General features: G+C 35.9%; 2 protein-coding genes across 5 annotated transcripts; both read right to left on the bottom strand.

The window, feature by feature from the left end:
- Nucleotides 1-4,750, bottom strand: LOC105047099 (large ribosomal subunit protein mL101 (rPPR4)). Of its 4 annotated transcripts, none has more exons than XM_019851057.2 (4): nt 4,456-4,662; nt 2,740-2,836; nt 2,393-2,607; nt 1-1,357 (listed from the first exon to the last, which is right to left on the bottom strand). In XM_019851057.2, exons 3-4 carry the CDS (start codon nt 2,432-2,434, stop codon nt 113-115), a joined length of 1,287 nt encoding a protein of 428 aa, XP_019706616.1. In that variant the 5' UTR covers nt 2,435-2,607; nt 2,740-2,836; nt 4,456-4,662; the 3' UTR covers nt 1-112. The 4 variants fall into 4 exon arrangements, with proteins under 4 accessions (XP_019706616.1, XP_029120997.1, XP_073115362.1 ...); XM_029265164.2 differs by having other exon boundaries at nt 2,740-2,854; nt 4,456-4,616; XM_073259261.1 differs by lacking the exon at nt 2,740-2,836 and having other exon boundaries at nt 4,456-4,659.
- An 11,667-nt stretch (nt 4,751-16,417) lies between these two features.
- LOC105047100 (GDSL esterase/lipase WDL1) lies at nt 16,418-22,856 on the bottom strand. The gene is made up of 6 exons (XM_073259260.1): nt 22,641-22,856; nt 19,408-19,485; nt 17,728-17,868; nt 17,576-17,652; nt 17,351-17,500; nt 16,418-16,936 (listed from the first exon to the last, which is right to left on the bottom strand). Exons 1-6 carry the CDS (start codon nt 22,749-22,751, stop codon nt 16,723-16,725), a joined length of 771 nt encoding a protein of 256 aa, XP_073115361.1. The 5' UTR covers nt 22,752-22,856; the 3' UTR covers nt 16,418-16,722.
- Nucleotides 22,857-23,890: the final 1,034 nt, after the last annotated feature.

The following is a 23,890-nucleotide window of genomic DNA, read 5'->3' as shown; positions in this document are numbered from 1 at the left end:
CATGAAAATAATGATATGAAAACCTTATTTTACGTCGAAATGAGTATACCTCAAAATAATTAGTTGCTAAGTTGGAAAAATGTAGCATCATCAACTTTATATTAGGAAATAATCATTCAACACACACAATGTCAAGCAATTTTTCGGTGGCTTCGCTCACAACCGCATTCTCCATCTTCAAACGCCGCCTCATTCCTGGGCTGTTCTTCCCAGCAGCAGCATATGTCCTTACGAGGGCCTCAAATACTTCTGCTTCCAGATCGTTCACCACTTTCTGTAGAAGCTCAATGAAATTTTCAGCACCTGCAACATCCTTGTTCTCCTCAAAGTATGCCATTATAGCTCGGATCACTTCACGAGGAGGGACCCAAATCCTACCATGGCTTCTCCCCTTCTTAATCGCACGGTCAGCACACCAGTGTGCCATTTTCATATCACCTTTATTCAGATAATATTCCATGAAGATCTCCCATGTTTTGGCATTAAGTCTCGCCCCTCGCATCTTTGCGCGCTTCTTAACAGCTTCAGCCTTATCTAACATGCCTTCTTTAGCATAAGCTCTAATCATCGCATTCGCCACCCGGATATCATATGTTGAGCACTTGGATTCCCAATCCTTAAAACATGCTTCAGCTCCTGGCAAGTCCTTCAAATTCACCAGCACCTGAATCATATTCAGATAGCTTATGTTTGCCATCTTAGGATGTGCCAACTTCAGAAAGCGCCAGATGCGGTGCACTTCAACTAGATTTCCAGTTCGGCCATACAATGTGATCAAGAACTGATAAGCTCTGAGATCATTATCCATGTTTCTTTTCTCTAGTTCTTTGAGAGCTTCTTCTGCCTTCTGAAACATGCCAGCATCTACAAAAATCGATGCCAGATTACTATAAGTAGTCCAATCAGCAGTAACTCGTCCATCTCTTTTCATCTCTTCTATGACTCTTTCAACACTGGAGATGTCGTTGATGGCAGCTAGAGCCCTCATCCAGACATTGTAAGTATAACAATCCGGCAAAACATCATTAGTCTTCATCTCTTGTATAATACTTGGAACCTTTTCTGGTTGGTTGGTTTTAGTGTAGAGGGTCATCAAGCTGTTATAGGCCATAGGACTCGAGGCAAATTTCAGCTCCTTCATTTTTTCCATGAGGGCCTCAGCCTTGTCAGGCATTAACTCCTTGCAGTAGCAGTTGAGGAGCGCACCATATGTAAGGTGATGTTTAGCAGGCTCTGGGAGATTGATGAAGTATTCTTCGGCAGAAGCAACACCTCTGGCTTTGGCTACAAGATCCAGACGTATAGCTTGATCGCTGACAGTTAAGTTCATCCCTCTTCTGGCCATGGTTTCTGAAAGCTGCATCAAGAAAAATCACAAAAATTTTGTGAACAAATGGGACATGGCAGCTTCTCCTTCAGCTAGAATTTTCTTTTCATATTTATCTTTTTTTACTATGTCTGGTGTGCTACAAAAACAAATAATTTTATTGTAAGGGCAGAAGTAGCAGCCAAGTCAAATGCATGTAAGCAAACCAGAACAAAAAAATTCATGCAGCATGAGTCAATCTCAGATATAAAAGTATTATCATTCTTAAGATGCCTCTAGGATGGCTTATGAGAGCAGAACTAAGTGAATATTTGCCAACACCATAGAGTGGTTGGTAGAGCTGAAAATCTGCTAACATAGATCAATGGTATTATACAAAACAAGATATTTCTTATTCAAACAGGGAGTTCTATACTATATAATGAACAAAAGATTTTAAAGACTAAATAGGGCATGTCATAGGAGCTTCAGAATCCAATTGTTCAGACAATGTGCCAATCAAATTGCAAATAAGAACATAGTATCAAGAACAAACTAACAATGCATGACAAGGCAGAATAGCAATCCTATACTCAACATCCTCCCCTTAGAACAATAATAAAAGGTATGCAGAGCCCTCAATGTCTTAAAAGGCCTAAAAGTCAACCAATCCCATACCAGCATGAAACACCCCATTTGAGTTGTTGCTCTCCAAGATTCGAGTCTTCCTTTCTCCAACCTAAGCTCAAGACTACCTCTCATTAACATATATATAGAACAACATTCAACTTCCTTATAACCTCAGAAAAAAGGGAAAAATATCGAGAGACTTCAAATGAGGTAATAAGCAGTTTGCTTCAATAATAAGGGGTTAAAAATTGGAATTTGGTTTAAAATATATTTCAGCTTATGCTACATGGACATCAATTTGTGACACAAGTGCAATCCCAAACAAATAAAAGCGCCCTATTTCATCCATGTAGAGATGATGATTATGGATCAACAAATGTAATGGACCACCGAGCCTCTGTTAATTAAAAATAAAAAAGCATTCAAAAGCCTAACAAGTATGGACCTGACCCTTACCAGCTGCAGTATTAGTCTGACACAGTATGTGCCAGCGAGCATGGTCCAGCACTTGCAACCTTGGTCTATAGCTATCAGCAAAAACTGATCAACTCAAATCTTAAATAAGACAAAGGCCTCAATTTTTCTTTCAAAAGTAGAGGGTTAGTTCATGGTGCCATGAAGTTCAGAAGCAATGGTGTGCTTTCATCAAAAGGAAGCTTTGTGTAGCATCACTACAAAGACAAAAGTATGAGCTTGTGATGCAAATTCATAACAACATCAAGAATTCTAGTCCTGACATGGTGAAGACTGAAATAAAATATAAAGCATAATTATCAAGATAAATCACAGACACAAGTTCTTACCTTAAAAGCTGGACAAGACCCTTCATATTCAATGCAGAAGGTAACTGCACTGTGGCCTGGAGTTCCAAGGCAAAACATGCTTTCCATTGAAAGCAAGCTGTGTAACAGTATGAAACTAAAAATATGAATAGATTGCAGTTCTGGTTGTAGAAGTGGCAATACACCCAACTTATAAGCACCATTTTATTAACAAACTAAAAAACTATGCATATAGCATTCTCCTTAATAGTTCTACATTAGAATTTACTGAGGTGCTGAGAGTAAAAAAGCGAGGTGAATGCTAGTAAAAGGTTGTTTCATGGGGCCATTTTCAATCAAATGAAACATTATACACATGGGAACTAACACAAAAGAAATACCACTGTATGACATTTTCCTTTCAAATGTTTGATGTGTTATACCAACAGTCATAAGAAAAGTGTTACATGGGCATAGAGGCATTGTCACCACCTAGCTGTGATCTATATGAGAATTGTAGTAGGAACTAGGAAGAATACCTTAACGAAGGAAATGTGTGCCTTAACGAAGAAAAGATATAAAAATAAAAAAATGTTGGCAGATGTAAAACAAATCCTTGAACATCTGGTTTATTATTTGTTAATTATTTATGTGTTGTTTATTTTATCTGGTTTAACCATGTTTTATGATTGCTGCCAAACATTTCCAACTAGGGTGTTGCATAACATTCCATTCATGATCTCACTTCATGATGCTTTGATATATATTATTAATTAATCAAGACTACCGGTTGAAGTCATTCTAGTTTTGTAATTTTTTTAATAAAACAAAGTACCCTGTGTTTCTCAAAATGTGATACCTTCAAAAAAAAAAAAGGACTTCTTAAATTAGAGGATGCAATCTATTTTTCCTTCTCAAATCACTCTTAAACATTTTGAAAAGGATGGAATATTTACTTCTTCCAAAGCACCTTAGAAGCTTAATTATGGACTTTAGATAACCTGTTTGATCTCACTAAAAGTACTTACTTATAAGCCTAAAAATAACTCTTCAAGTTTCCATACAAACAACAAGAAATAAGTTTCCTGATCCATGCTAGCATCATCCAAGTCCTGTCTTCCTGTGTCACCATCCCAGAAAACACCAAGCATACACATACAACATTTGCAACAAATGCCATTGATTTTGTAACTTAAAAAGCATTAGTAAGTTGAACCAGCACATGTGTAAGTGTTTACCTTTTCCACTAGTTCATTCAAAGTCACACACACATCACTCCTCAAAAAAGGCCAATGTTATACACTTATAGTGCCAAATCAAGAAAAGCAATCCATGGAAAATGTCACCCATTCAAAACTTTATCCACCACCTCAAGAATGTGACAAATGGCTCATCATCATCTAATCATTCAGTGGCACCTCACTCAGTAGCTTAGGATGATATTAACACGGGGGCCGTGCACTCAATTTATACTAACAGGATTAGTACTAGAGCACAAAGAATTCGTTATCTCGAATTTAATCTCCAGCCAAATAACAACATGACAAATATCCAGTCATTTCCGCAAACAGTTAGCATAGAAAATAGTAAGCGATCCAACAGATCATATATTAAACTAAACTACATAGCGAGATCCATGGAAGTTCTACTATTAAAACCTGTTCATTTAAAAGAACAGGCCGCATAAATTTGATCTCAGAAGCATCCGGGGCAAAAAGTTAAAACCAGAAAGAGGAAGAGAGGAGGAAAGGAGGATACCTTGAGGGCGGGGCGGAAGCGCTTGCGGTCGCGGAGCTTGCGGATGGTGACGCCGACCTCCCATTTGAAGACGCGTTTGCGGCTCTTGAGGAAGTCGTCGAGCTCCCGCCGGACGCTCTCCGGCGAGCTCCCCTCCCGGAAGAGCCTCTTGTACAGCGCATCCTCCAGGTACTTGCTCGACCGCTTCGCCACCAACTTCGTCCGCGTCGCCATCCCTAGCGCCTCCTTTCGCTTCCGCCCCTCCACCCCCGCCCGGCAAAAGGGTTTTGTGAGCGAAAGGGTTCTGCTGGACCAAAAGCGGTCTAAGCCGGTCCGATTAAACAAACCCAACTCCGTGGATGCTTGCTTTTCCCGCCCAACTACAGTTTCCAACCATACTTCCCAGCATAAAATCGCAATGAATTGATCCCCGCTCTTCTTATGATATTAAAAATTTTTCTTCTCCAACTGAATCAATAATCATTGAAATTATTTGACCAATCCTTAATGTTGACTGTAATTGAGAGTATATAAAAATACTGAATGAAATAACACTTAACAAAGAGACGAGAAGTAGTTTCTTCGGATGTACCACACAAAACACATCTTGGTTGATACTCAATCTCTTTTTAGCAAGTTTGGCCCTGTTTGGATTCTGTTCCTCACACTTAGCTATAGAAATATCTTGACTTTCAATAAAATTACTGCTTTCAGATCACTTAGTAGTAAGGACAAACCAATCCACCATTGTCAAGAAAATTATACAGTGATTCAACAGTATATAATCTATTCTAGGATAATTTCCAAGTTGGCGTGTCCCCCACTCTGGAAGGTCTGAAGTTATTAATAATGGCATGCAACACATCCAACTGATTTGTTTGTGTTGAAGTTAGAGATCCTCTGAGAATGATTTTTTAGGATAGGATCCTGAAGACCACTGAGACTTGACTGTGCAATTCTTCAGATGCATTATCATATAAAGATCTTCAAAGATGTCTACAAGAGCAGAAGGTCCCACCCATGAGTCTTTCCAAAATTGGATGTTTGATCCATCTTCAAGCTTAAAAGAGGGATAATTTCATAATACAGATAAATCTTGATTACATATTTCCATGCCAGGATAATCTTGAGAGACTTCTAGAACATCTTATACCAAGATGTCGTCTAGAGTAGTATGCAGCCTTAGTTAGATTCCTCCATGGATAGGTAGAACTGACAAATATTTCCAAGCCCATTTGGCAAGCAAGGTAATGTTTATCTGTTCAAGGTTCTTGATACCGAAACCCCCTTGATCCAAGTTCTATATACACTATCCCAATTGACTAAACAATAAAAACCTCCCACCTTCTCTTTTTCTTTCCATAGAAAGGCTCTTCTCAATTGATCAATCCTTTTGAGCACCCATTTCGGTAATTTAAATACTGACATGTAATAAGATGTAAAGTAGATAGAACAGAGTTGACAAGGATTAATCTACCATCTCAAGACAAGAATTTTCCTTCTAAGAAACCAATCTAGCACTAATCCTTTCGATAGTCTCATGAACAAAATTTTTGTGGATTTTGAGACCACCACCCTATAGAAGTTTATCAGTTGTTGATACTACTGATTAAACAAATACAAAGTTGACATTAAGTAATGCAGACAGCTTTGCATGGTGCTGACACAAGCAAGAATTATGGAATGACATTGGAGAAAGATCTTTTTCATTGACCTTGCAAAGTGGTGTCACCAGCACAGTGGAGAGTGAGTCTAGGTTTGTAAACCTCCCTGTTTGGGCAGGTAATTTATTTTTGCACACGTTCACAATATCTAAGCATTCCACCTTTATTCTTGTTGGAGTAGATCCTCGTTGCTTGGCCGACTATCTTTCCTCCTCGCCTCTTTACTAATTAAGTATGATAAGTACGTGATGACTATCTCACTTTCTTGTCTCCACACCGACTTGGTTATGAATTCAGCCAACTAAGTGCTGTGTTATGGATTAAGCCGATTTAGATCGATGGAACTTAAGGGTGTTTGATTCACAACTGAAATTAGAATGGGAATGAAAATCAAATGGTTTGAAATAGAATCGGAATGGCCAAATCCCATGAAGCATTCGGTTATAACCGAATCGGAATCAAAATCAAATCGAAATAAAAATTTGAATCCATAGAGAAGAGTAGGATTGAGTTCTATATAGATTGAGCCATATCTATTCCACCCTGAATCAGAATCGGAATGGGACTCTTCTAACCAAATGGTTAGAATGGGAGTCATCTATTTCGATTTTGATTCCAGACCCCCACTCCTCCAATCAAACACCCCTTAGTCTAGTCGGTATTCGATCGATTAAGAGTGACAGAATCTAACCAAACCGGCTTTCAATCGATTTAGTTCGACATACAATCAACGATCGATCGATGATATTGACATAAATTCGATACTTGACGACTTGGTTCAACTTGTGATTAGTAACAAGCCGACATCTGACCAATATCCTATTCGGTGCCAGACCAACTATCTAAATCCCGTACATCTAGGGATCAAATAATGGTTATTCGGTACGAGCATTAACTACATGCGAATGTGGAGTGCAATTGTCGCTCACGAGCGGCCCATTACTTAGTCTTAATGACAGTTAATGAGGTAACCACCTACTAAATATTATAACTTTCACGCTCCGAGTATTCAAGGACGAGGGTTATATAGTAATAGCTTCCTAGCTCTATATAAAGTGGTAAGTTACGGGACACCAAGTATGCGAAGCTAGGCTCCGCTAATTATAAGCTTTTGGACTTCCATTTTGGCTCTTCGACTGTTCCTTTCTTTGGCTAACTTAAGCATTGGAGGGTCTCCATCGGATAACTTTCGATAAGAGGACTGATTTTGTAGGTTTTCTGCCATTCAACATCCAGACGTAACAACTCGGCTTTTATCCGACTATCTCATCGGAGATAGGTTGCAACAGTTCTCACAAGGGATAACAGTATAGTGCTTAAAGATTGCGCAAGTATGAAATAGAGTTTGCACTCAATCCAAAAAAAAAAAGTTTGCATAAATCCTGAGTAGATGCAATAGACCGGCAAAAGTTTGACTCTCTATTTGAAATTCTGTAATTTGTTCTTATGATACATGCAACTTTTGTTACTATTGCAACTTTTACTGTCGTTTAGTGTAATGGTCAACTAAAATTGTGCAACCGTTTGATGTTATAACTAGTTTTGAGTCTGCAAGTTGTGTGCAGGTTCTAGGTCATATCATTGCTCATTTTCTAAAAATAATTATTTTTTAGATGAATAAATTAATATGACAAAATCATGTCCATTCAAATTCTGATATTAATCCATATTGTCGGTTACATCATTTAATTGTAAGATGGGCTTTCATTACAAGAGTGGACTTTAATACATCATTTAATTCACATATATGAGCTTCAATTCAATTCTTGAATGTCATAATATTTTTTTATTTAATTAAATAATATTTTATAAATTTTTTTTGATCCACATGGCATTCACAGTGATAATTTGTGCTTACGTAGATGGCTTAAATTGCTATCCTACTTTCTCCATTTTCTATTTTCATATATATATATATATAATAGATTTTTTTTACAAAAATATATTTTGTTATAAGATTGTGGGGTTTCATGATATATTTAAGGTCTGTTTAGATGATTAGACCAAAACTCTTATGAGATTCATGGGCTGGACTAGTATAATCAGTAAAATTATTAGATTAGAAATTGGATTAAGCTTATATTCATAATTACCTATTTGTATCTTTGGAGTGGGTCGGTTTGAATCCCATAAGAAGAAAAAAAGATCATGCACATATCGTTACGGGTTGTGCTTCCTAAACAAACATTAGGAACTTTTTAAAAGAACTATGTGAAAAATCAGACAACAAATCTTCCACAAATAGGCAAGGAATATCAAGGAGATTGAATTCTTACAGAAAATAGATTTAGCAACTCTTTCTCACACAATAAATTTAATAACATATAAGTAATATTATTAGATGCGTGTCATGATTCTAAAAAGGCCTTGCCATCAGTCATGATCTCTTAGGTGACAAATATAATGAATATGCAATTCCCCCATCAACTAGATATGGCATATCCAATATTGTATTTATGACATGTATAACATAGCTATCTATTGTGCCAATAAATTTATGTTACATACGAACTCAATCTTGTTGATTAAAAATTTAAGTATTTTTTTTATCCTTTATATTTTGAGCTTTCATAAGAAATGTTATTTGCAAGTCAGTTTGCATGTCAATGAATTTTCTGATTATTTTTCTTCACCTGCTTATCTATCCTCTCTTATAAAACTAATAATTAGGGAGTCTACTACTTTATCTTTTTCTATAGTCGCAATAATATTCGACCCCTCTTATAATTTCCAGTATGTGGAAGCCTTAAGTGATGACTTTAGCACGAGCCTGCTTAATAGCATTACTCGCATGATTGGTCATACAAGCTCAAAGTTCACCTTGCTTTGTAGTCGGCACTCAACTTGTTTATGATACAATTGCAAACGCATTTTACTCAGAAAAAATTCGTAAATAGAATTTCAGTGTTGTTTGTCCTAGTGCAGGTCTATGAACAGCACAGGAAAAAATCGTCAATGTGGGAAGTAGTTAGTCCAATTGCTGTACCATAACCTGGTCAATCAGGCAGTCAGCTGGACTCGTTTCAATACCAAATTACAATTTATCATTCAATTTTTCTGAACCTTGCTGCAAACAATGCAAAATCATTCATCTTGTTCTTCATTTGCCTCTCATTGTTGTAGCATTCATGTGTTGCGCAAGCTTGCATCGCGGGCTAGCTTTGAGGTTGAAACAACTTGTCCTGCACTAGACAATGTGCAGGGTTTAGCTGCCTCAGCCATCAAGGGGTGGAATCTCATACAGCTTAAGTTGCAAGTGCAAGCCAGTCTGATTGTTTGGATATCTATAACTCAATTTTCGTAGTAATTTGAGTTTTTTTTGGGCTATAGCTCAGGATTATTTTATGATAGGTTGGCCTGCAATCAAAAAATCCCAAGATGAGTTGTAGATATTTGAGTATGTAAAGTAATGAAAGAAAGAAAAAATATTTTCTTTGCTCTTGCCTTCTTCTCCACTTCACCTCCTACATTGCCGACCATCTCTACACCTTATCTCCTCCACCTTCTCCACCCTCCTTGAGGCTTGCACCACTGCCCACTCCTCCATATGGGCACCAAGCCCATTGCCAGGCCCTTACTGCTAGTGATTTTTGTAAACTATAACCCATAAAGATATATTTACATAAGAATATATAGTGAAAAAATGAGAAATACTGACCTCCAGCCATAGTCACGAATTTTTGAGAGTTTTTTCTAACTTATGTGCAATTTTACGTAATGGATATAGGGCTTATGAATTGCCTAAGTTAGGGATTCTCTCCTTATCTATTTTATAGATTTTCCTCTCATCAAGAAAGTTACAACTTAGCCAGTTGAAACCACCAAATCTTATCCCTCAATGAGATAATGGATATCTATTATAGAGATAGTATGAGGACCCATTATTTTATTTAAATTTAAATAAAATCCAACATTCTCCCACTTGGTCGAACATAATTTACCTTACGTGCTCATATAGCCATAATCCACTGTCATAGGCTCAATCAAGGATAAACTGCGCAAATCATGGGGTAAGTCCTTTGATTAATTAAGTATTACCTTCATGTATTACACTGCAATTTTTTGTCTCAAAGTAGTTTTGTACTTTATGAATAAGCCTCAAATGCTTATTCGGATCCTTATAAACATAATGATATTTGTCATTCTCAAACATATATGTATACAATCTAAAGCAGAAGACAAACAAAAAATAGATCATCACAAACATATGTCATAGAAATACAACACCTCAAATCAATTAGAAAATAAAATTCTAAACTAAGTCCCATATAGGTCATATGATCCTTAAACAACATTGGTGGCATGCCTTTTGTCAAAGGATCTGCAATCATCTATTTAATACTAATTTGTTCAATGAGCACTTCATTTGATTTGATATGCTCCTTGAAGGCTAAGTACTTTATGTCAATGTTTTTACTTTGAGTCCCACTTTTATTATTCTTAGCCAAGAACACAACAGTCGAATTGTCACAATAAATTCTTAATGGCTTAGAGATTGAGTCAATAATTTGAAGTTTAGAAATAAAATTTCTTAACCAAATATCCTGTGAGGCCACCTCAAAATAAGAAATAAATTTGACTTCTATGGTAGAGGTAGCAACTAGTGATGCTTTGTACTTCTCCAAGATATAACTCCACCAGCAAACTTGAAGATATATCTTGATGCTGACTTACGAGAGTCAACACAACCAGCCAAATCTGAATTTGAATATCTAACAATTTTCAAGTTGTCAGCTGTCTATATGTAAGCATGAAATCTTTGGTACCTTGAAGATACCTCAAAACCTTCTTTGTAGCTTTCCAGGGTTAAGCCCGGGTTACTTTGATATTTGTCCAACATTTCTATTACAAATGCAATGTCCAGTTTATACAAACCTGAACATACATTAGGCTTCCAACAATTGAAGCATAAGGAATGTTTTCATCTGTTCTCTTTTAAAATTATTTTTAGGACATTGATTCAAACTAACTTGTCACCTTTCACAATAGTGCTACACTAAGTGAACAATCTTTCATCCAAAATCTCTCGAGGACTTTATTTATATAGGCTTTTGAGACAAACCCAAGATACCCTGAGATCTGTCTCTATGGATCTTTATGCCAATGACATAAGATGCCTCACCCATATCTTTCATATCAAAATTTCGAGATAAGAATTGTTTCACCTTATGTAACAATCCCATGTCATTAGTTGCAAGCAAAATATCATCCACATATAAAACTAAAAAGATGATTTTACTCCCACTAACCTTTTGGTATGTACATTGATCTATGATGTTCTCCACAAAACCAAACGAAGAGATAACATTATGAAACTTCAAATACCACTGACGGAAGGTTTGTTCAGTCCGTAAATGAATTTTTTAAGCTTACAAACTAAATGTCACCAGCATGTGAGATGAACCCTTTAGGTTATTTCATATAGACCTCTTCCTTAAGATCATCATCAAGAAATACCATTTTTATGTCCATTTGATGCAATTTCATGTCCAAATGGACAACTAATGCCATGATGATACGAAAGGAATCTTTCTTAGAAATAGGAGAGAAAGTCTTCTATAGTCTATTCCTTCCTTCTGAGTGAACTCTTTAGCAATAAGTCTAGCCTTGTAGTACTCAATGTTGTCTAATGAATCCTTCTTGGTCTTGAAGACCCAATTACAGCCTATGGTTTTTGCTCCATTAGGCAACTCTACAAGGTCCCAAACTTGATTACTCACCATAGAGTCTATTTCATCTATCATAGCATCATACCAAATTTGGACTTATAACCATTCCTTGCTTGTGAAAATATCTCAGGGTCATCTTCCACACAAATGTCATAGTTAGATTCTTATAGGTATACCTCATAGTCATTAGAAATTGCATGTTTCTTTATCCTAGTTGATCTCCTCAATGTTGTAGCATTATCCTCTTGCGGAGGATGTTGCACAACGGGATCTGTCCCTTCTAGAGACTGCTCCCCAATAGGATCTTCTAAGACATTCTATGGATCATTAAAAGTTGGTTGTTCAATACTTACCCCATTTGAATAAGCGTTATAAAGAATAACCATTCTATGACTCACTATGGGATTCACATCAGAAACATGATCATCCTTAAAAATTATATTTTAAGATTGATCACTCCTACTATCCACATCATTCTCAAGAAACTTAGCATTTCTAGACTTTACCAATTTAGTGGTATAGGAAGGACAATAAAACTTGTATCCTTTAGACTTTTCAACATAACTAATAAAATATGCACTAATAGTCCTAGGATCTAACTTCCTTTCTTGCGGATTATACAACCGTACTTCAGTTGGGCAACCCAAATGCGTATATAATTCAAACTCGATTTCAACCTTTTTATATTTCAAATAGCATTTTGGAAACTACCTTAGTTGGAACTTGATTTAAAATATACATAGCTGTTTTAAGGGCTTCTCTCCACAATGATGTAGGAAGTTTAGAGTTGCTTAGCATACTCCTTACTATGTCTAATAAGTCCGATTTCTTCTTTCTACTATACCATTTTATTTTGTGAGTCAGGCATAGTATATTATACTATAATACCATGCTCTTAAAAAAATTTGGCAAATAGACTAGGTGCTTGTTCACTTCCCATGTAACTATTATAATATTCTCCACCTTTATCTGATCTCATAATTTTAATTTATTTTCTATATTATTTCTTTACCTCTGCTTCATAAACTTTAAAAGTATCTAGTGCTTCATTTTTATTATAAAGCAGGTAGATATACATATATCGTGAGTAATCATCAATAAAAGAGATGAAGTATTTCCGACCACTCGAGCTCATATCTGGATAGCAAATATTAGTATATATTATTTTAATATGTCAAAACTCCTCTAGGCACCCTTTTGTGTCTTATTGGTCTGTTTACGTTTAAAGCAGTCCACACAATATCAAATCAATGAAGTTAAGAGACTAAAGCACCCCATCCGTTACTAATCTTTTGATTCTCTCTACAAGATATGTCTCCATCTCCGATGCCACAAATAGATATTTCTCATTCATAACACAATATTTTATTCCAGTGTTACCATGCATAGCCATCAGATTATAGAAAAATTATTATTCAAATGGAGTTTGAACAAATCATCATCCAAAGTACCATTTCCAACCATAACTGAATTTTTCAAAGTGAAAATAGTTCCAGTAAACTGAAGAGAAAAACCTAAAGGTAGGAGTCTTAAATAGAAATTAAATTTCTCAAAAACTTGGAATGTAAAAGGTTCATTCTAAATCCAAAACATAATCAATACTTAAAATTAATCTATAAGTTCCAATGGCTTCCATATGTGAACTCATCCGATTGCCTGAATAGATGTTTTGTTCACTTTCATTGATTTTCTTTGGTTTAAGAAAACCCTACATGATATTAGAACTAGAATCAATCCACCATGTGTTATGAGAGACTTCAACCATATTACATTCAAAACATACTAAAGAAATGAGGTTATCTTTCTTTTCAAGCCAAGCCTTATGTTTGGGGCAGTCCTTCCTCAAGTGTCTCTTCTTTTTATAGAAGAAACAATGAGCAACCTCTTATTCTCAGAATAGATAGAGATAATTCTTTTCCTTTTCTTTTATGGCTTTACTTCTGACTCTTACTTTGTGTAACCAAATGTGCACTCTCACCCACTTTTGATTAATATCCCTTCTTCTTGCACACACATAGCCAGAAGTTCATTTACTAATAATTTTTCCTCATGTGTGTTATAAGAAATTTTGAATGATCCATACTAAGAAGGGAGAGAGTTAATGATGAATTACACTAAGAACGAGTCAGAAATCTTAATCTCCAAGGACTTAAACTGAGCAGCTATGTCCTTCATTTGCATTATGTGCTTGCACACAACTTTAGTATCGATGAGCTTCATTAATGACATTGTCCTATTAAGGTGCTTGCAAGTGATTTATCTGAAGACTCAAATTGTTCATCAATAGCCTTTATGTAATCCTTGACTTTCTCACATTCAGGTATAGACCCACAAATGCTAGTCCTTATTTGATGAATATCATACGTAAGTGATTAGATCGCTTCCAACATTCATACAATGCAATCTCAGCTAGAGTTTAGAAACCATAGGTGTAGGAGGCTCCCCCTTGCGAAGAGCATAGTCAAAGTCCATGCAGCCCAAATGAAGAAGAATTTTCTCCTTCCATGCCTTATGGTTGTCACCACTCAAGTAAGTAATTTCAGATAAACTTTCAAATATCATCAAAGATGGAATTACTATAAAATATAAAATAAATAATTTAACAATGCTTATATTTCATAAATTGAGGCACATTGCATCACGTATATATGGTACACTTATCAATGCAAGTCATACACAAAATAAGCATGAATAAACGTGTCATTAAAATCTACCTATGGGCAAAGATTGTAATATACAATAATTCATGCAAAAACTTTGATGATGGAACTAGAAATTACTTATATTTCTCGACACCTGTAGGTCAGTTAAAAATAAAAATAGATTTATATTCCATCTTAATTAAATATGCAAATACAATTATCTCCAGTGGGCAAAGATATAGTGCACTCACACATTTAATTACAATTGATGTATTTTAATCCAAATGTGATTTTTTTAAAAATAATCATCAATGCAAACACTCTTAAAGTTAAGGATGCGTGGCTACTCCTTAATCAAGATATGCTAATCACATGACATCAATTTGTGGATTAACACATAAATATGCATAAAAGACATAACACTAATAATTCAATCCGAAAAATAAATTTTGTAAAGTGTATACATCTTTGATTTAGACAAATTCCTTTGCAACTAATAGAAGTCCAGCCCAATTATTCAAAACAGACCCAAATGAAAAATAGAATTAGATCCTTAAATAGGCTCTCATAATGAATTTATCTAATTTAAAAACATATTTATCACTTTATTTCTCAAAAGAAAAATATTTAATAGATCAATATATAAATCAACAAAAAATATATCAAAATGTTAAGCACAAAATAAGAGTTAAAAAATATGGCAAAGAAGCTTGAAAACTCCCTCCCACATACCCTTATGCGCCATTGCAAGCGACTGATTTTAACAATTTTGGACAATTCTAGATCCATTTGTGAGTGGTTAGGAAGGATTCATGGCTTCATATGCCACTGAAGAGCTGAGGTAGATCCCACACGCTGCCTATGCATGTGGGCGTGCATCCATGAAGAAATTCTTCTTCAACCCAAAAAATTCGACCATGCGATGCAATCTTTGAACAGCCATAACTCTTTCATTTCTTAACGAAATTGAGTAAATAATATGTCGTTGGAAAGCTCTTTGAACAAGATTTCAAAAGACACCAAATTTGAAGAAGAAACTTAGTGTAGAGAGAGAAAAGGCCTTCGAAAAATAGATGTTTATCATGTTGTTAAAAACTTGGTTTTGCGAAAACTCACAATTTGCTCAATGGTTTCCAGCCAAAATTTAACCACACAATCACCTTGAAGAAAGGAACATAACTTGAAAAAATCACGATTTAATATGCACTCTACACAAAAATGCCATTAAAGGGCTTTTCTCCATATTACTGTAACCGGAGAGCAAAACAATATTATTTGACAAACTAATCATACTAAAAACATACTATTTTATCATATAAATAATTTACCATGTAAGGAAAGGTGCATACACATGCTAGATAGAGGAAAATCTACTGCTCTGACACCATATGTAAACTTAACCCATGAAAGTATGTTTACATAAGAATATATACGGAAGAATGAGAAATACTGACATCCAGCCACAACCACGAATTTTTGAAAGTTTTTCAAACTTATGTGCAAGTCTACGTGATGGACATAAAACATATGAATTGCCTAAATTAGAGATCCACTATCTTATCTATTTTATAGACTTTCCTTTCATCAAAAAAGTTACAACAACTTAGCCACTTGAAACCACCAAGCCTTATCCCTCAATGAGATATCGGATATCTATTATAGGAGATAGTGGTGGGACCAATTATTTTATTTAAATTTAAATAAAATATAATAATTTTGATGCCAACCTCTTTATTTATAACACTCTTACCTCCATATCCATCAATTGGTACCTGCATGCAAAGTGTTTTAACAGAACACCTTTGAAAGATGCTCCTCTTTCGTGCAATCTGTTTTCCCAACACAAAATGAGTTTAATTATATGTCAACAACTACAACATAATGGTAATACGACTTGAGTTGCAATGCAACTCCAACTATAGAACTTCAAACAATCTCATATACTTTTTGAGTTCCTGGTGGGACAGCAAAAATGACATAGACTCAAAACATTGGTGAAAGAACAGAATGAGAGTAACATTTTCCTTAATACCTAGATCTTGCGAGAACAGAATGCAACAAACAGTCATTACACAATTGAGGTGCAGGAAGAAATAGATAGCAATTTGTTACATTGCAAGAATGCTAAGTTCATCCTGGAGGAATATTATTCATATCCATAAATATCCTTGTTCAAGCACCACAACAAAAACCATATTAGACTAGCAAAGCTCCAAGGGAATAACAATTGCCTGGTGTGCATTCTACCACCCCACGAGGTCTTACATAAAACCACACATCGACGCCAAATTGGTTGTGTGCCAAAAGAACACCTTAGTCCCATTGTATTTCACGGTAAAAAGTCCACTCAGAAGGATTGATGGTGGATATTCCATCAGCAGCTACAAGATTGTACAGTGAATCCTCCCCAAACTCAGTTGGCAAGGATTTCCAGTGTAGTGAAGGCTCCCACTCAGCTTCTTTGAGGACCTTCAGTATCTCTTCCACTACTATCTTGCTTCCTTCAGGGGAAAAGTGAATGCCATCACTGGAACAGAGTTTTTTCAGTACCAAATTTTGAAATAGTTCATCCATGATACAAGTAATTAATCATTCATATAAGCTGGATAAAAGAATTTAGAAATGAGAGGGAACAGCAAAATTTTTGATTTGACGATTCTGCACAATCATTGAAGACACATATGGATTATCAGTTAAGCAAAGCATGTTGGTCACTTCCGATGAAGTAATGCCAGAGTATTATCATGATTTAAAAGAACAAAAAGCAGTGAATAAGACAGGCACAAAGATAAAAATGCCATTTCCTGTGGACAACAAGAAAAAGCATGAAGAAGAAAAGAAAAGAAAAGAAGAGAGAGAGAGAGAGAGAGAGAGAGAGGGAATCCAGACTTTCAGTAAATTGAGCAAAGTCTGATAACAACGCATGAGGAAGCAGACTCACGTAAAGCAGACAGTAGCCCAGTCATCTCGCTTCTGTATGGCAGTCCAAAGATCAATAACCTTCAGGTCCATATCCTTGCACAGTTGTATACAAGCTTCAGAATATTTTCGGCAGGTCTCATTTGTCCGCGCTACTTGTCTTAGAATGGGACTGGATTTGAAAACAAACTGAGTCAAGATGTTAAAACAAGAACAACAAAAAACAAATATTTTGGCATTTCAGCACCTTGTTGACTGGTGAAGCATTTCCTCACTGATTGGAGGGCAACTGAGGAAAATAATGCGTGTTTTTTCAGATAGACTCTGAATAAAAAGGAATATGTCATGTCAGCAAATTCTCTGAAAAGCACATTTCAATAATTTTGGTCTTGGAGTTACCTTGAGGTGTTTTGCAATCCTACTCATGTTTTCAATATATTCTGGAAGTGGTACATGAGGACCCAGGCCAGATGGGTGAGGTGCCATTGAGTCATTGCCGCCAAAGTAAACTATTACCAATGAAGGTTGCACGGCTGCATCCTAAGACAAAATAAAAAGACGCAAAGTAACCTAGTCAACCTGATATATGAAGGGTAACACTTAAACAAGTAACATAATGTAATCATAAGAAAACCATCAAAATCTTAAAATAAGCAAACTGGTGCAGGACGAGCAAGAGAGCTGTCATGATCTAAACAACAAAGTGAATGCAAGAAAGATTCAGAATAGCTTGCAATAGCACTAGAGATCAGTGCTTTAAGACCCATGCAGATTGACGAGGCTAACTGGCCCAGCCTGTCACCTGAATTCTTTGGCAGGTTGGGTTGACTTGGAGCCTTTCATGCCAACATGCCACAGCTAGAGCTCTCATATCCCTAAGGCTTGAACCATTTTTGCCAGTGCTGGGTAGAAAGGGAGGGGGTGGTTTTTGGCACTCCTCTCCTTAAGTCTTTAAGACAGATTGAGTTGATGTGCATCATTTGTCCTTTTTTCCTCCATCCTCTCATTTGAGCTGGCTGCTGGCATCAAGGAGGTCATTAGCAACCATGTTCTGTCCACCAGTATTCCATCATTGATGGGGGTGATCTCTATTTTCAACGTGTATGTTACTCTCCCCATTGTGCGAAGTTTTCAATCTAAATCATGCAGTCCATAAAATTGAGATTGTTGCATGTTCTCTAGTTTAAGTAGTGAACTGAACAGCGAACAGAGTTTTCACTCTTAATTCATAACAGGGTTTTCTGGATCAATGTCTCCTGTATCATACTCTAATTCTTTATTAAGCCAAACATCATTCTAAGTTGGAACTCATTCTTGATTTCCCATATACTCTGCCATGAAATATTCTCGTTCATACATGGAAAGGCGAAGAGATCCATCAGTCTCCTGGTGATACACTCTGCTCATACATGGGAAGGCCAAATGGGGCATTCAGCTCAGCGGTGGGATGGGAGTGGAGCACTAGATGGATGAGAGAGTTAACATAATTGAAGAAATCTTCTAATATAAGAGTGAATGATGCCACAGAACTTTTCTTTCTGTAAATAACAGGCAGGATTTATCTTTTAATATACTACGTGGGACAGGTGGCTAAAAGGAAGTGCACATCTCAAAGGTTGGTTTTATAAAGTGAAAATACCGTTAGAATACTTTCCTACATAGAGAGGCAGCAGTCTCTAGCACTGGTTAAATTACAGTTGAGCTTGGATTATCAAGACCTGAATGAGGTCTTGGCATTTTTTATATTTGAGTATGCATATAAGTTATCCTATCATGTTACTGTCTTTTTGTCTATAACTGGACTTTCTTCTATTGCACCACTAGAGATAGCTGATGGTGGACAAACGTGAACTACTCTGAACTGAGCCAATTCTCTAATGGAAGGACTCATGCATTTGTAACAAATTTTTCATACAAATAACCCACCAATTGGACATGCATATAAGCATTCTGAATTGACCTTGAATTCTTCCAACCAATTGTACAATAACCTAAAAGAGTATTCCTTTCAGGCATATCAGATAAATCACTTAGCTAAGTTATTCAACAATTTGATGTTTGAAAAGGCAAAGTTTATACCTTGGGAAAGATTTTGTCAATCACTTGGAGAGCACGTCTTGTGTTCCAACCAGCATATCCTCGCAGGAAAATATCCGCCTATTCCAAATCACAGACAATTATAAAAGCGCCAAGTGATTATAGAAGTTGTACCAAAATTCAAATGTCAAATAAATATGTTAAACTAAATACAGTATGGACCATAGATTTCCAGTGCTAGATATCTGGACTTATGGTTGTGCTAGGTAAACTCCTAAGGCATTATTGACTTTCTGGTGTTGCTGTTCAGTGACTTCAGTCTAACTATATGAAGCATCTTTTAGTGTTTGCCTCAACAATGGGGTTTAAATGACATGTTCCCTTAGTCTTCCAAGGTTCCAAGCTTCTAACAGCAACCCCTCTGTTTGACAATGCAATATTCTTATATCGGTTAAGGAACAAATGGTCCAGCCTTTGGATATTTTCACCCTTTTGGAGTCTCGTGACTCTCATCCAAGCATTTGGCTAATTGCAATATTGGACTAAACACCACAAGTCAGCAAACTTGTGATGCAGCAGCAAATGGTGACATTCTCCTAGGAATCTCAAATGCAAGTGAGAGGCTGAAGCTAAAAGACAATAAGCACTCCAATTTAAGAAGAAACATAAGGCAAAGACAGGAAAGCTAAACAAACTGTCACAATGTGAGCATAAGACTTGACCATCATTTGATTTGTTACTATTGATATAAAAAACTGTTCTTTCTATATCAATATTTTTATTTGTATACAGAGGTTAGATAGTAACCAACAGAAAAACAAGATCCATTGGGAAAACCTTGAAAGGAAAGAGGTTTGTTGCATTGGGTTATCTTATTAACCTGAAATGGAGTTGAAGCATGTGGAGTTTATATCCCATGCTTATGCTGGTTGATTTTATTCACATCTCAAAACTGGAGAAGACATCTCAAGAATCCTAAATTCAATAGGTCACCATCTGCAAGTGCCTAGATGATAAGTGTTGCTAAGCTAAAGAATTACTAATGTAGTTTGAGTCTTTTTTTTTTAATTTCTGATGCTTTAACTTAAACATGCTTGCCTATGCAAGGTCTGATTGTCAACCACTGACTCTCTTCTAGATACTACCATAAAAAAATCATCATTTTGTATTCCTTAGTCCTTTATCAATAAATGCACTAGAGCTTTTTGTGAGAGCATTTATGATTCATTTATTTGGTGGCAATGCTAAGTTATTGTTGCAGAACCTTTTTTAAGGACAAGGGAATGAAGTTATGAAGGTTGGTGGTGACGGAAGGCAATTGTTGTTGGATACAATAGCATCCGAATCAAATATTGGGTTGAACTTTGCAATTTAAATGCATCAGATGGAGCCATGCATTTTTTTTTGGTCAAGTTTTGATCAAGACTTTTTACATTTTTGTTGGTCTCCTTAATTAATTGAAGCTACTAAGCCCATGGAAATTTTCAGCAAATGCTCTCCGAAAAGTCAAAGATAAATATGCATCCAGGTCTTGCTTGCATAAAGAAGAAGAGCCCTAAGAGTCAGGAAAAATTGTCACAGAAAGGAATAGAGTTTTGTTACTTCTCTTCAAAAGATATAAAGAGTTGTACTGTTTATTTTGGTCTGCAGTATGAAGAGGTTGATTGGTGATGGAGTTTGATAGATTGCTATTCTATGTGCTGAATGGAGAGGGATGAAGAGATGGGTTATGAGGAAAGCATTAGATTGGCTGCTCCAACCATAATGGAGAAACCAGATGGTGAAGAAACAAAACTTTGCTGACAAGATTATTGGAAAAGAAATGACTCATATGGCATTAGCTAGATTGGGATAATTTTAACAATCTTAATCTGACTTCTTAGAATCCAGGTTAACAACCTCTCGTGGTTTTGTAAATGGTACAGGTAACAAAACTTGCTAGACTCACGCTCATATTAGTTGGCCCTTGATATCTAACATTACATTTTTCAATCAACATGATATATTGGCAGGGGCACTTAATAACTCAAGAGGATCATGCCCATTCTGTTAGAGCATTTTCTTAAGAATTCCTCTGACTTGATTTACTTCATCATAGAATAATCTGAACTTTAAGCCTTTGGTCATCTTCTCTCAAAGCTCTAATAGACTAAATGCATTTTCTCAGTTAAAAGCACTCTCAGCAGAACTATCTTTTGGTAAGCAGTTCTAATTCAGCCATTATCTAAGACCTCATTTTGCAGCCAAAATTGTAATGAAATCTGGTAGAGACATGTGCTGAGCATATGCTAATGCTGTGCTGATATTGCCTAATTATATGTCAACTTTACATATTTGCTGATACTGATCATATATATATGACATGCTAATGCATCTGAAGTGTGGTTGAAAGATCCTTAGAACTCCCAACATTTCGTCCAGTATCTCTATTCTCAAGACTGCAGCTAGGTTCAACTCGATTAGTCTTTTCTGGCAAATCTCCTCTGCTAATGAATTCTACTGTTTCTAACTACAACCACTTGTAATTCCAATGTAAAGTCTACTCTCGATTTCTCTTCATAAACTCTGGATGGGTCACCCCTCCATTTTCCAACTTACAGAAATTTCAAGTATCTTCTCGTTGTTTCAACAAGAACATCCTTCTTTTTTTCCAAATTACAGAAATTTCAATATCTTGCTCCAAAGTTCTTTCTGAGAAACATCTTCAACGATCTTTTTAAGTCATGGCATGTAGCTTAAATTGAATTCTTTAGCAGTAGCATATAACTAAGTCAGGTAACATTTCATATTTTGAACCTCCATCACAGAGTCAATTGCGCTGGTAAAGCTTGTGAGTTAGGTTCTTTAAGATATTGAATATTTTCTTCTTATTCCATAAGTGAAACAGGAGCTTTAGACCTTTTGTTGCAAAGATCATTTCCAGTTGACATCACGACCTCAGATTTGATGACAACCCCATGCCATCATATCAGGTGAATGTTTCTGTTCTTAGGAATCATGTTGATTCATAGAAAAACTATTACTCCCTTTTCATGGTTTGGTTTGTTGGAGATTTCATGCTATTGAGATGCCTTTTTGAACATAAATCATCACCATATCTCTTTAGCTGTAGACATATATCGGAGCCAACGTGTCAACGAACGAATTTAGAACAAGCATCAGTTTATTCCGGATGGGGATCCACAATTCTAATCAGAATTACATGAAATGGATGACAAAAAAAAAAAAAAAAAAAAAGAAGAAGTATAGGGGTTTGGAGGATGCGAATGAGATACCTTGCGGGAGTAGATGTCGGCGAGGATAGATCCCCATCCCTCGTTGCTGAAGCTGAACTGGACGATCGAGGAACCGAATAGAACGAATAGCGGCCGCTCCGGCCCCACCATCTTCCTGATCCCACCTTCTCTAAAGACGGAAGGAAGGAGGGAGGGAAAAAGAGAGGATGAAGAAAGACAGACAGAGGAGCAAGAAAATAAATAAACAAGAAAGAAATAAAGATAAAAATAATAGAAAAAAGATGGAGGGTACCTATCAGGAAACCGATAAAGTATGGGACAGAATGAGATGGTATAGTGCCGTGTAATGCGAAGAAATTGGGAAGAATCTAAAATCTTGACTTTTAATATAAAATCATTGCTCGAATATAACCGCGTATCAATTATTGATTAACAATAATGACGATAAAAGATAGTTATCTAACATTTGGAATTCATATGTAAAGCCAATATTATTTATTATTTAAATTTCATATTTGACATTGACATTTTAGTGGAAGAGATTTTTATTTTCAAATTCGATTTCGAACATTTTTGGATAAGAGTCAGGGATCTTCAAAAAAAAAATAGATACGTCGGATCAATTTTTTTTAATTTTTTTAATAAAAAAAATAATATAGAAATAGAATTACATGATATTTTTATAATATTTTTGTATGAAATTTTATTCAAAATAAATATTTTTGCATGAGGTATAGGTTACCCATCAGAAGACATATTGCAAGATAGGGATAACTTTGCCGGCCATTTCAAGGGTAACCGCACCCTGCTACCATACCCAAATAATAAAATTGGATGGAGACCAGCTCCAACCACTTCCCAGCAATCAAAAAGTAGAAGTTTGAAAAATAGGGTTCTCATAAGTACCTTAGTCAACTCTTCCTCACCTTCCACACAAGCATGTGGGATATAAGCAAGCTCAATTATTTTTTTTATTTTTATCTTGAAAGAAAGAGGGTGCTTCTGTTACCCTATTAATCTAATATATGATGTTATCAAAATGATATCCAAGGTCATCGTCACTCACCCAAAAATATAATGTAGACAACCATCAACTTGATATAATCAATCTTTCTCCATAACCATTACATCCATGATAACTATGTTTTGCAGCGAAAATTATTATCAACTTCAAAACGAAGGCTCTTGATGAGTTTCCTCTCAAAATGGATTTTGAAAAAGGTCATTGATCAATTAAACTACAACTTATTTCGCCATCCTATGATAAACAAGTCATAGATATTGCTAAT

Source organism: Elaeis guineensis, chromosome 6 (genome assembly GCF_000442705.2).
Source record: "Elaeis guineensis isolate ETL-2024a chromosome 6, EG11, whole genome shotgun sequence".
Taxonomy (NCBI): domain Eukaryota; kingdom Viridiplantae; phylum Streptophyta; class Magnoliopsida; order Arecales; family Arecaceae; genus Elaeis; species Elaeis guineensis.
This window is presented reverse-complemented; position numbering and strand designations above follow the sequence as displayed.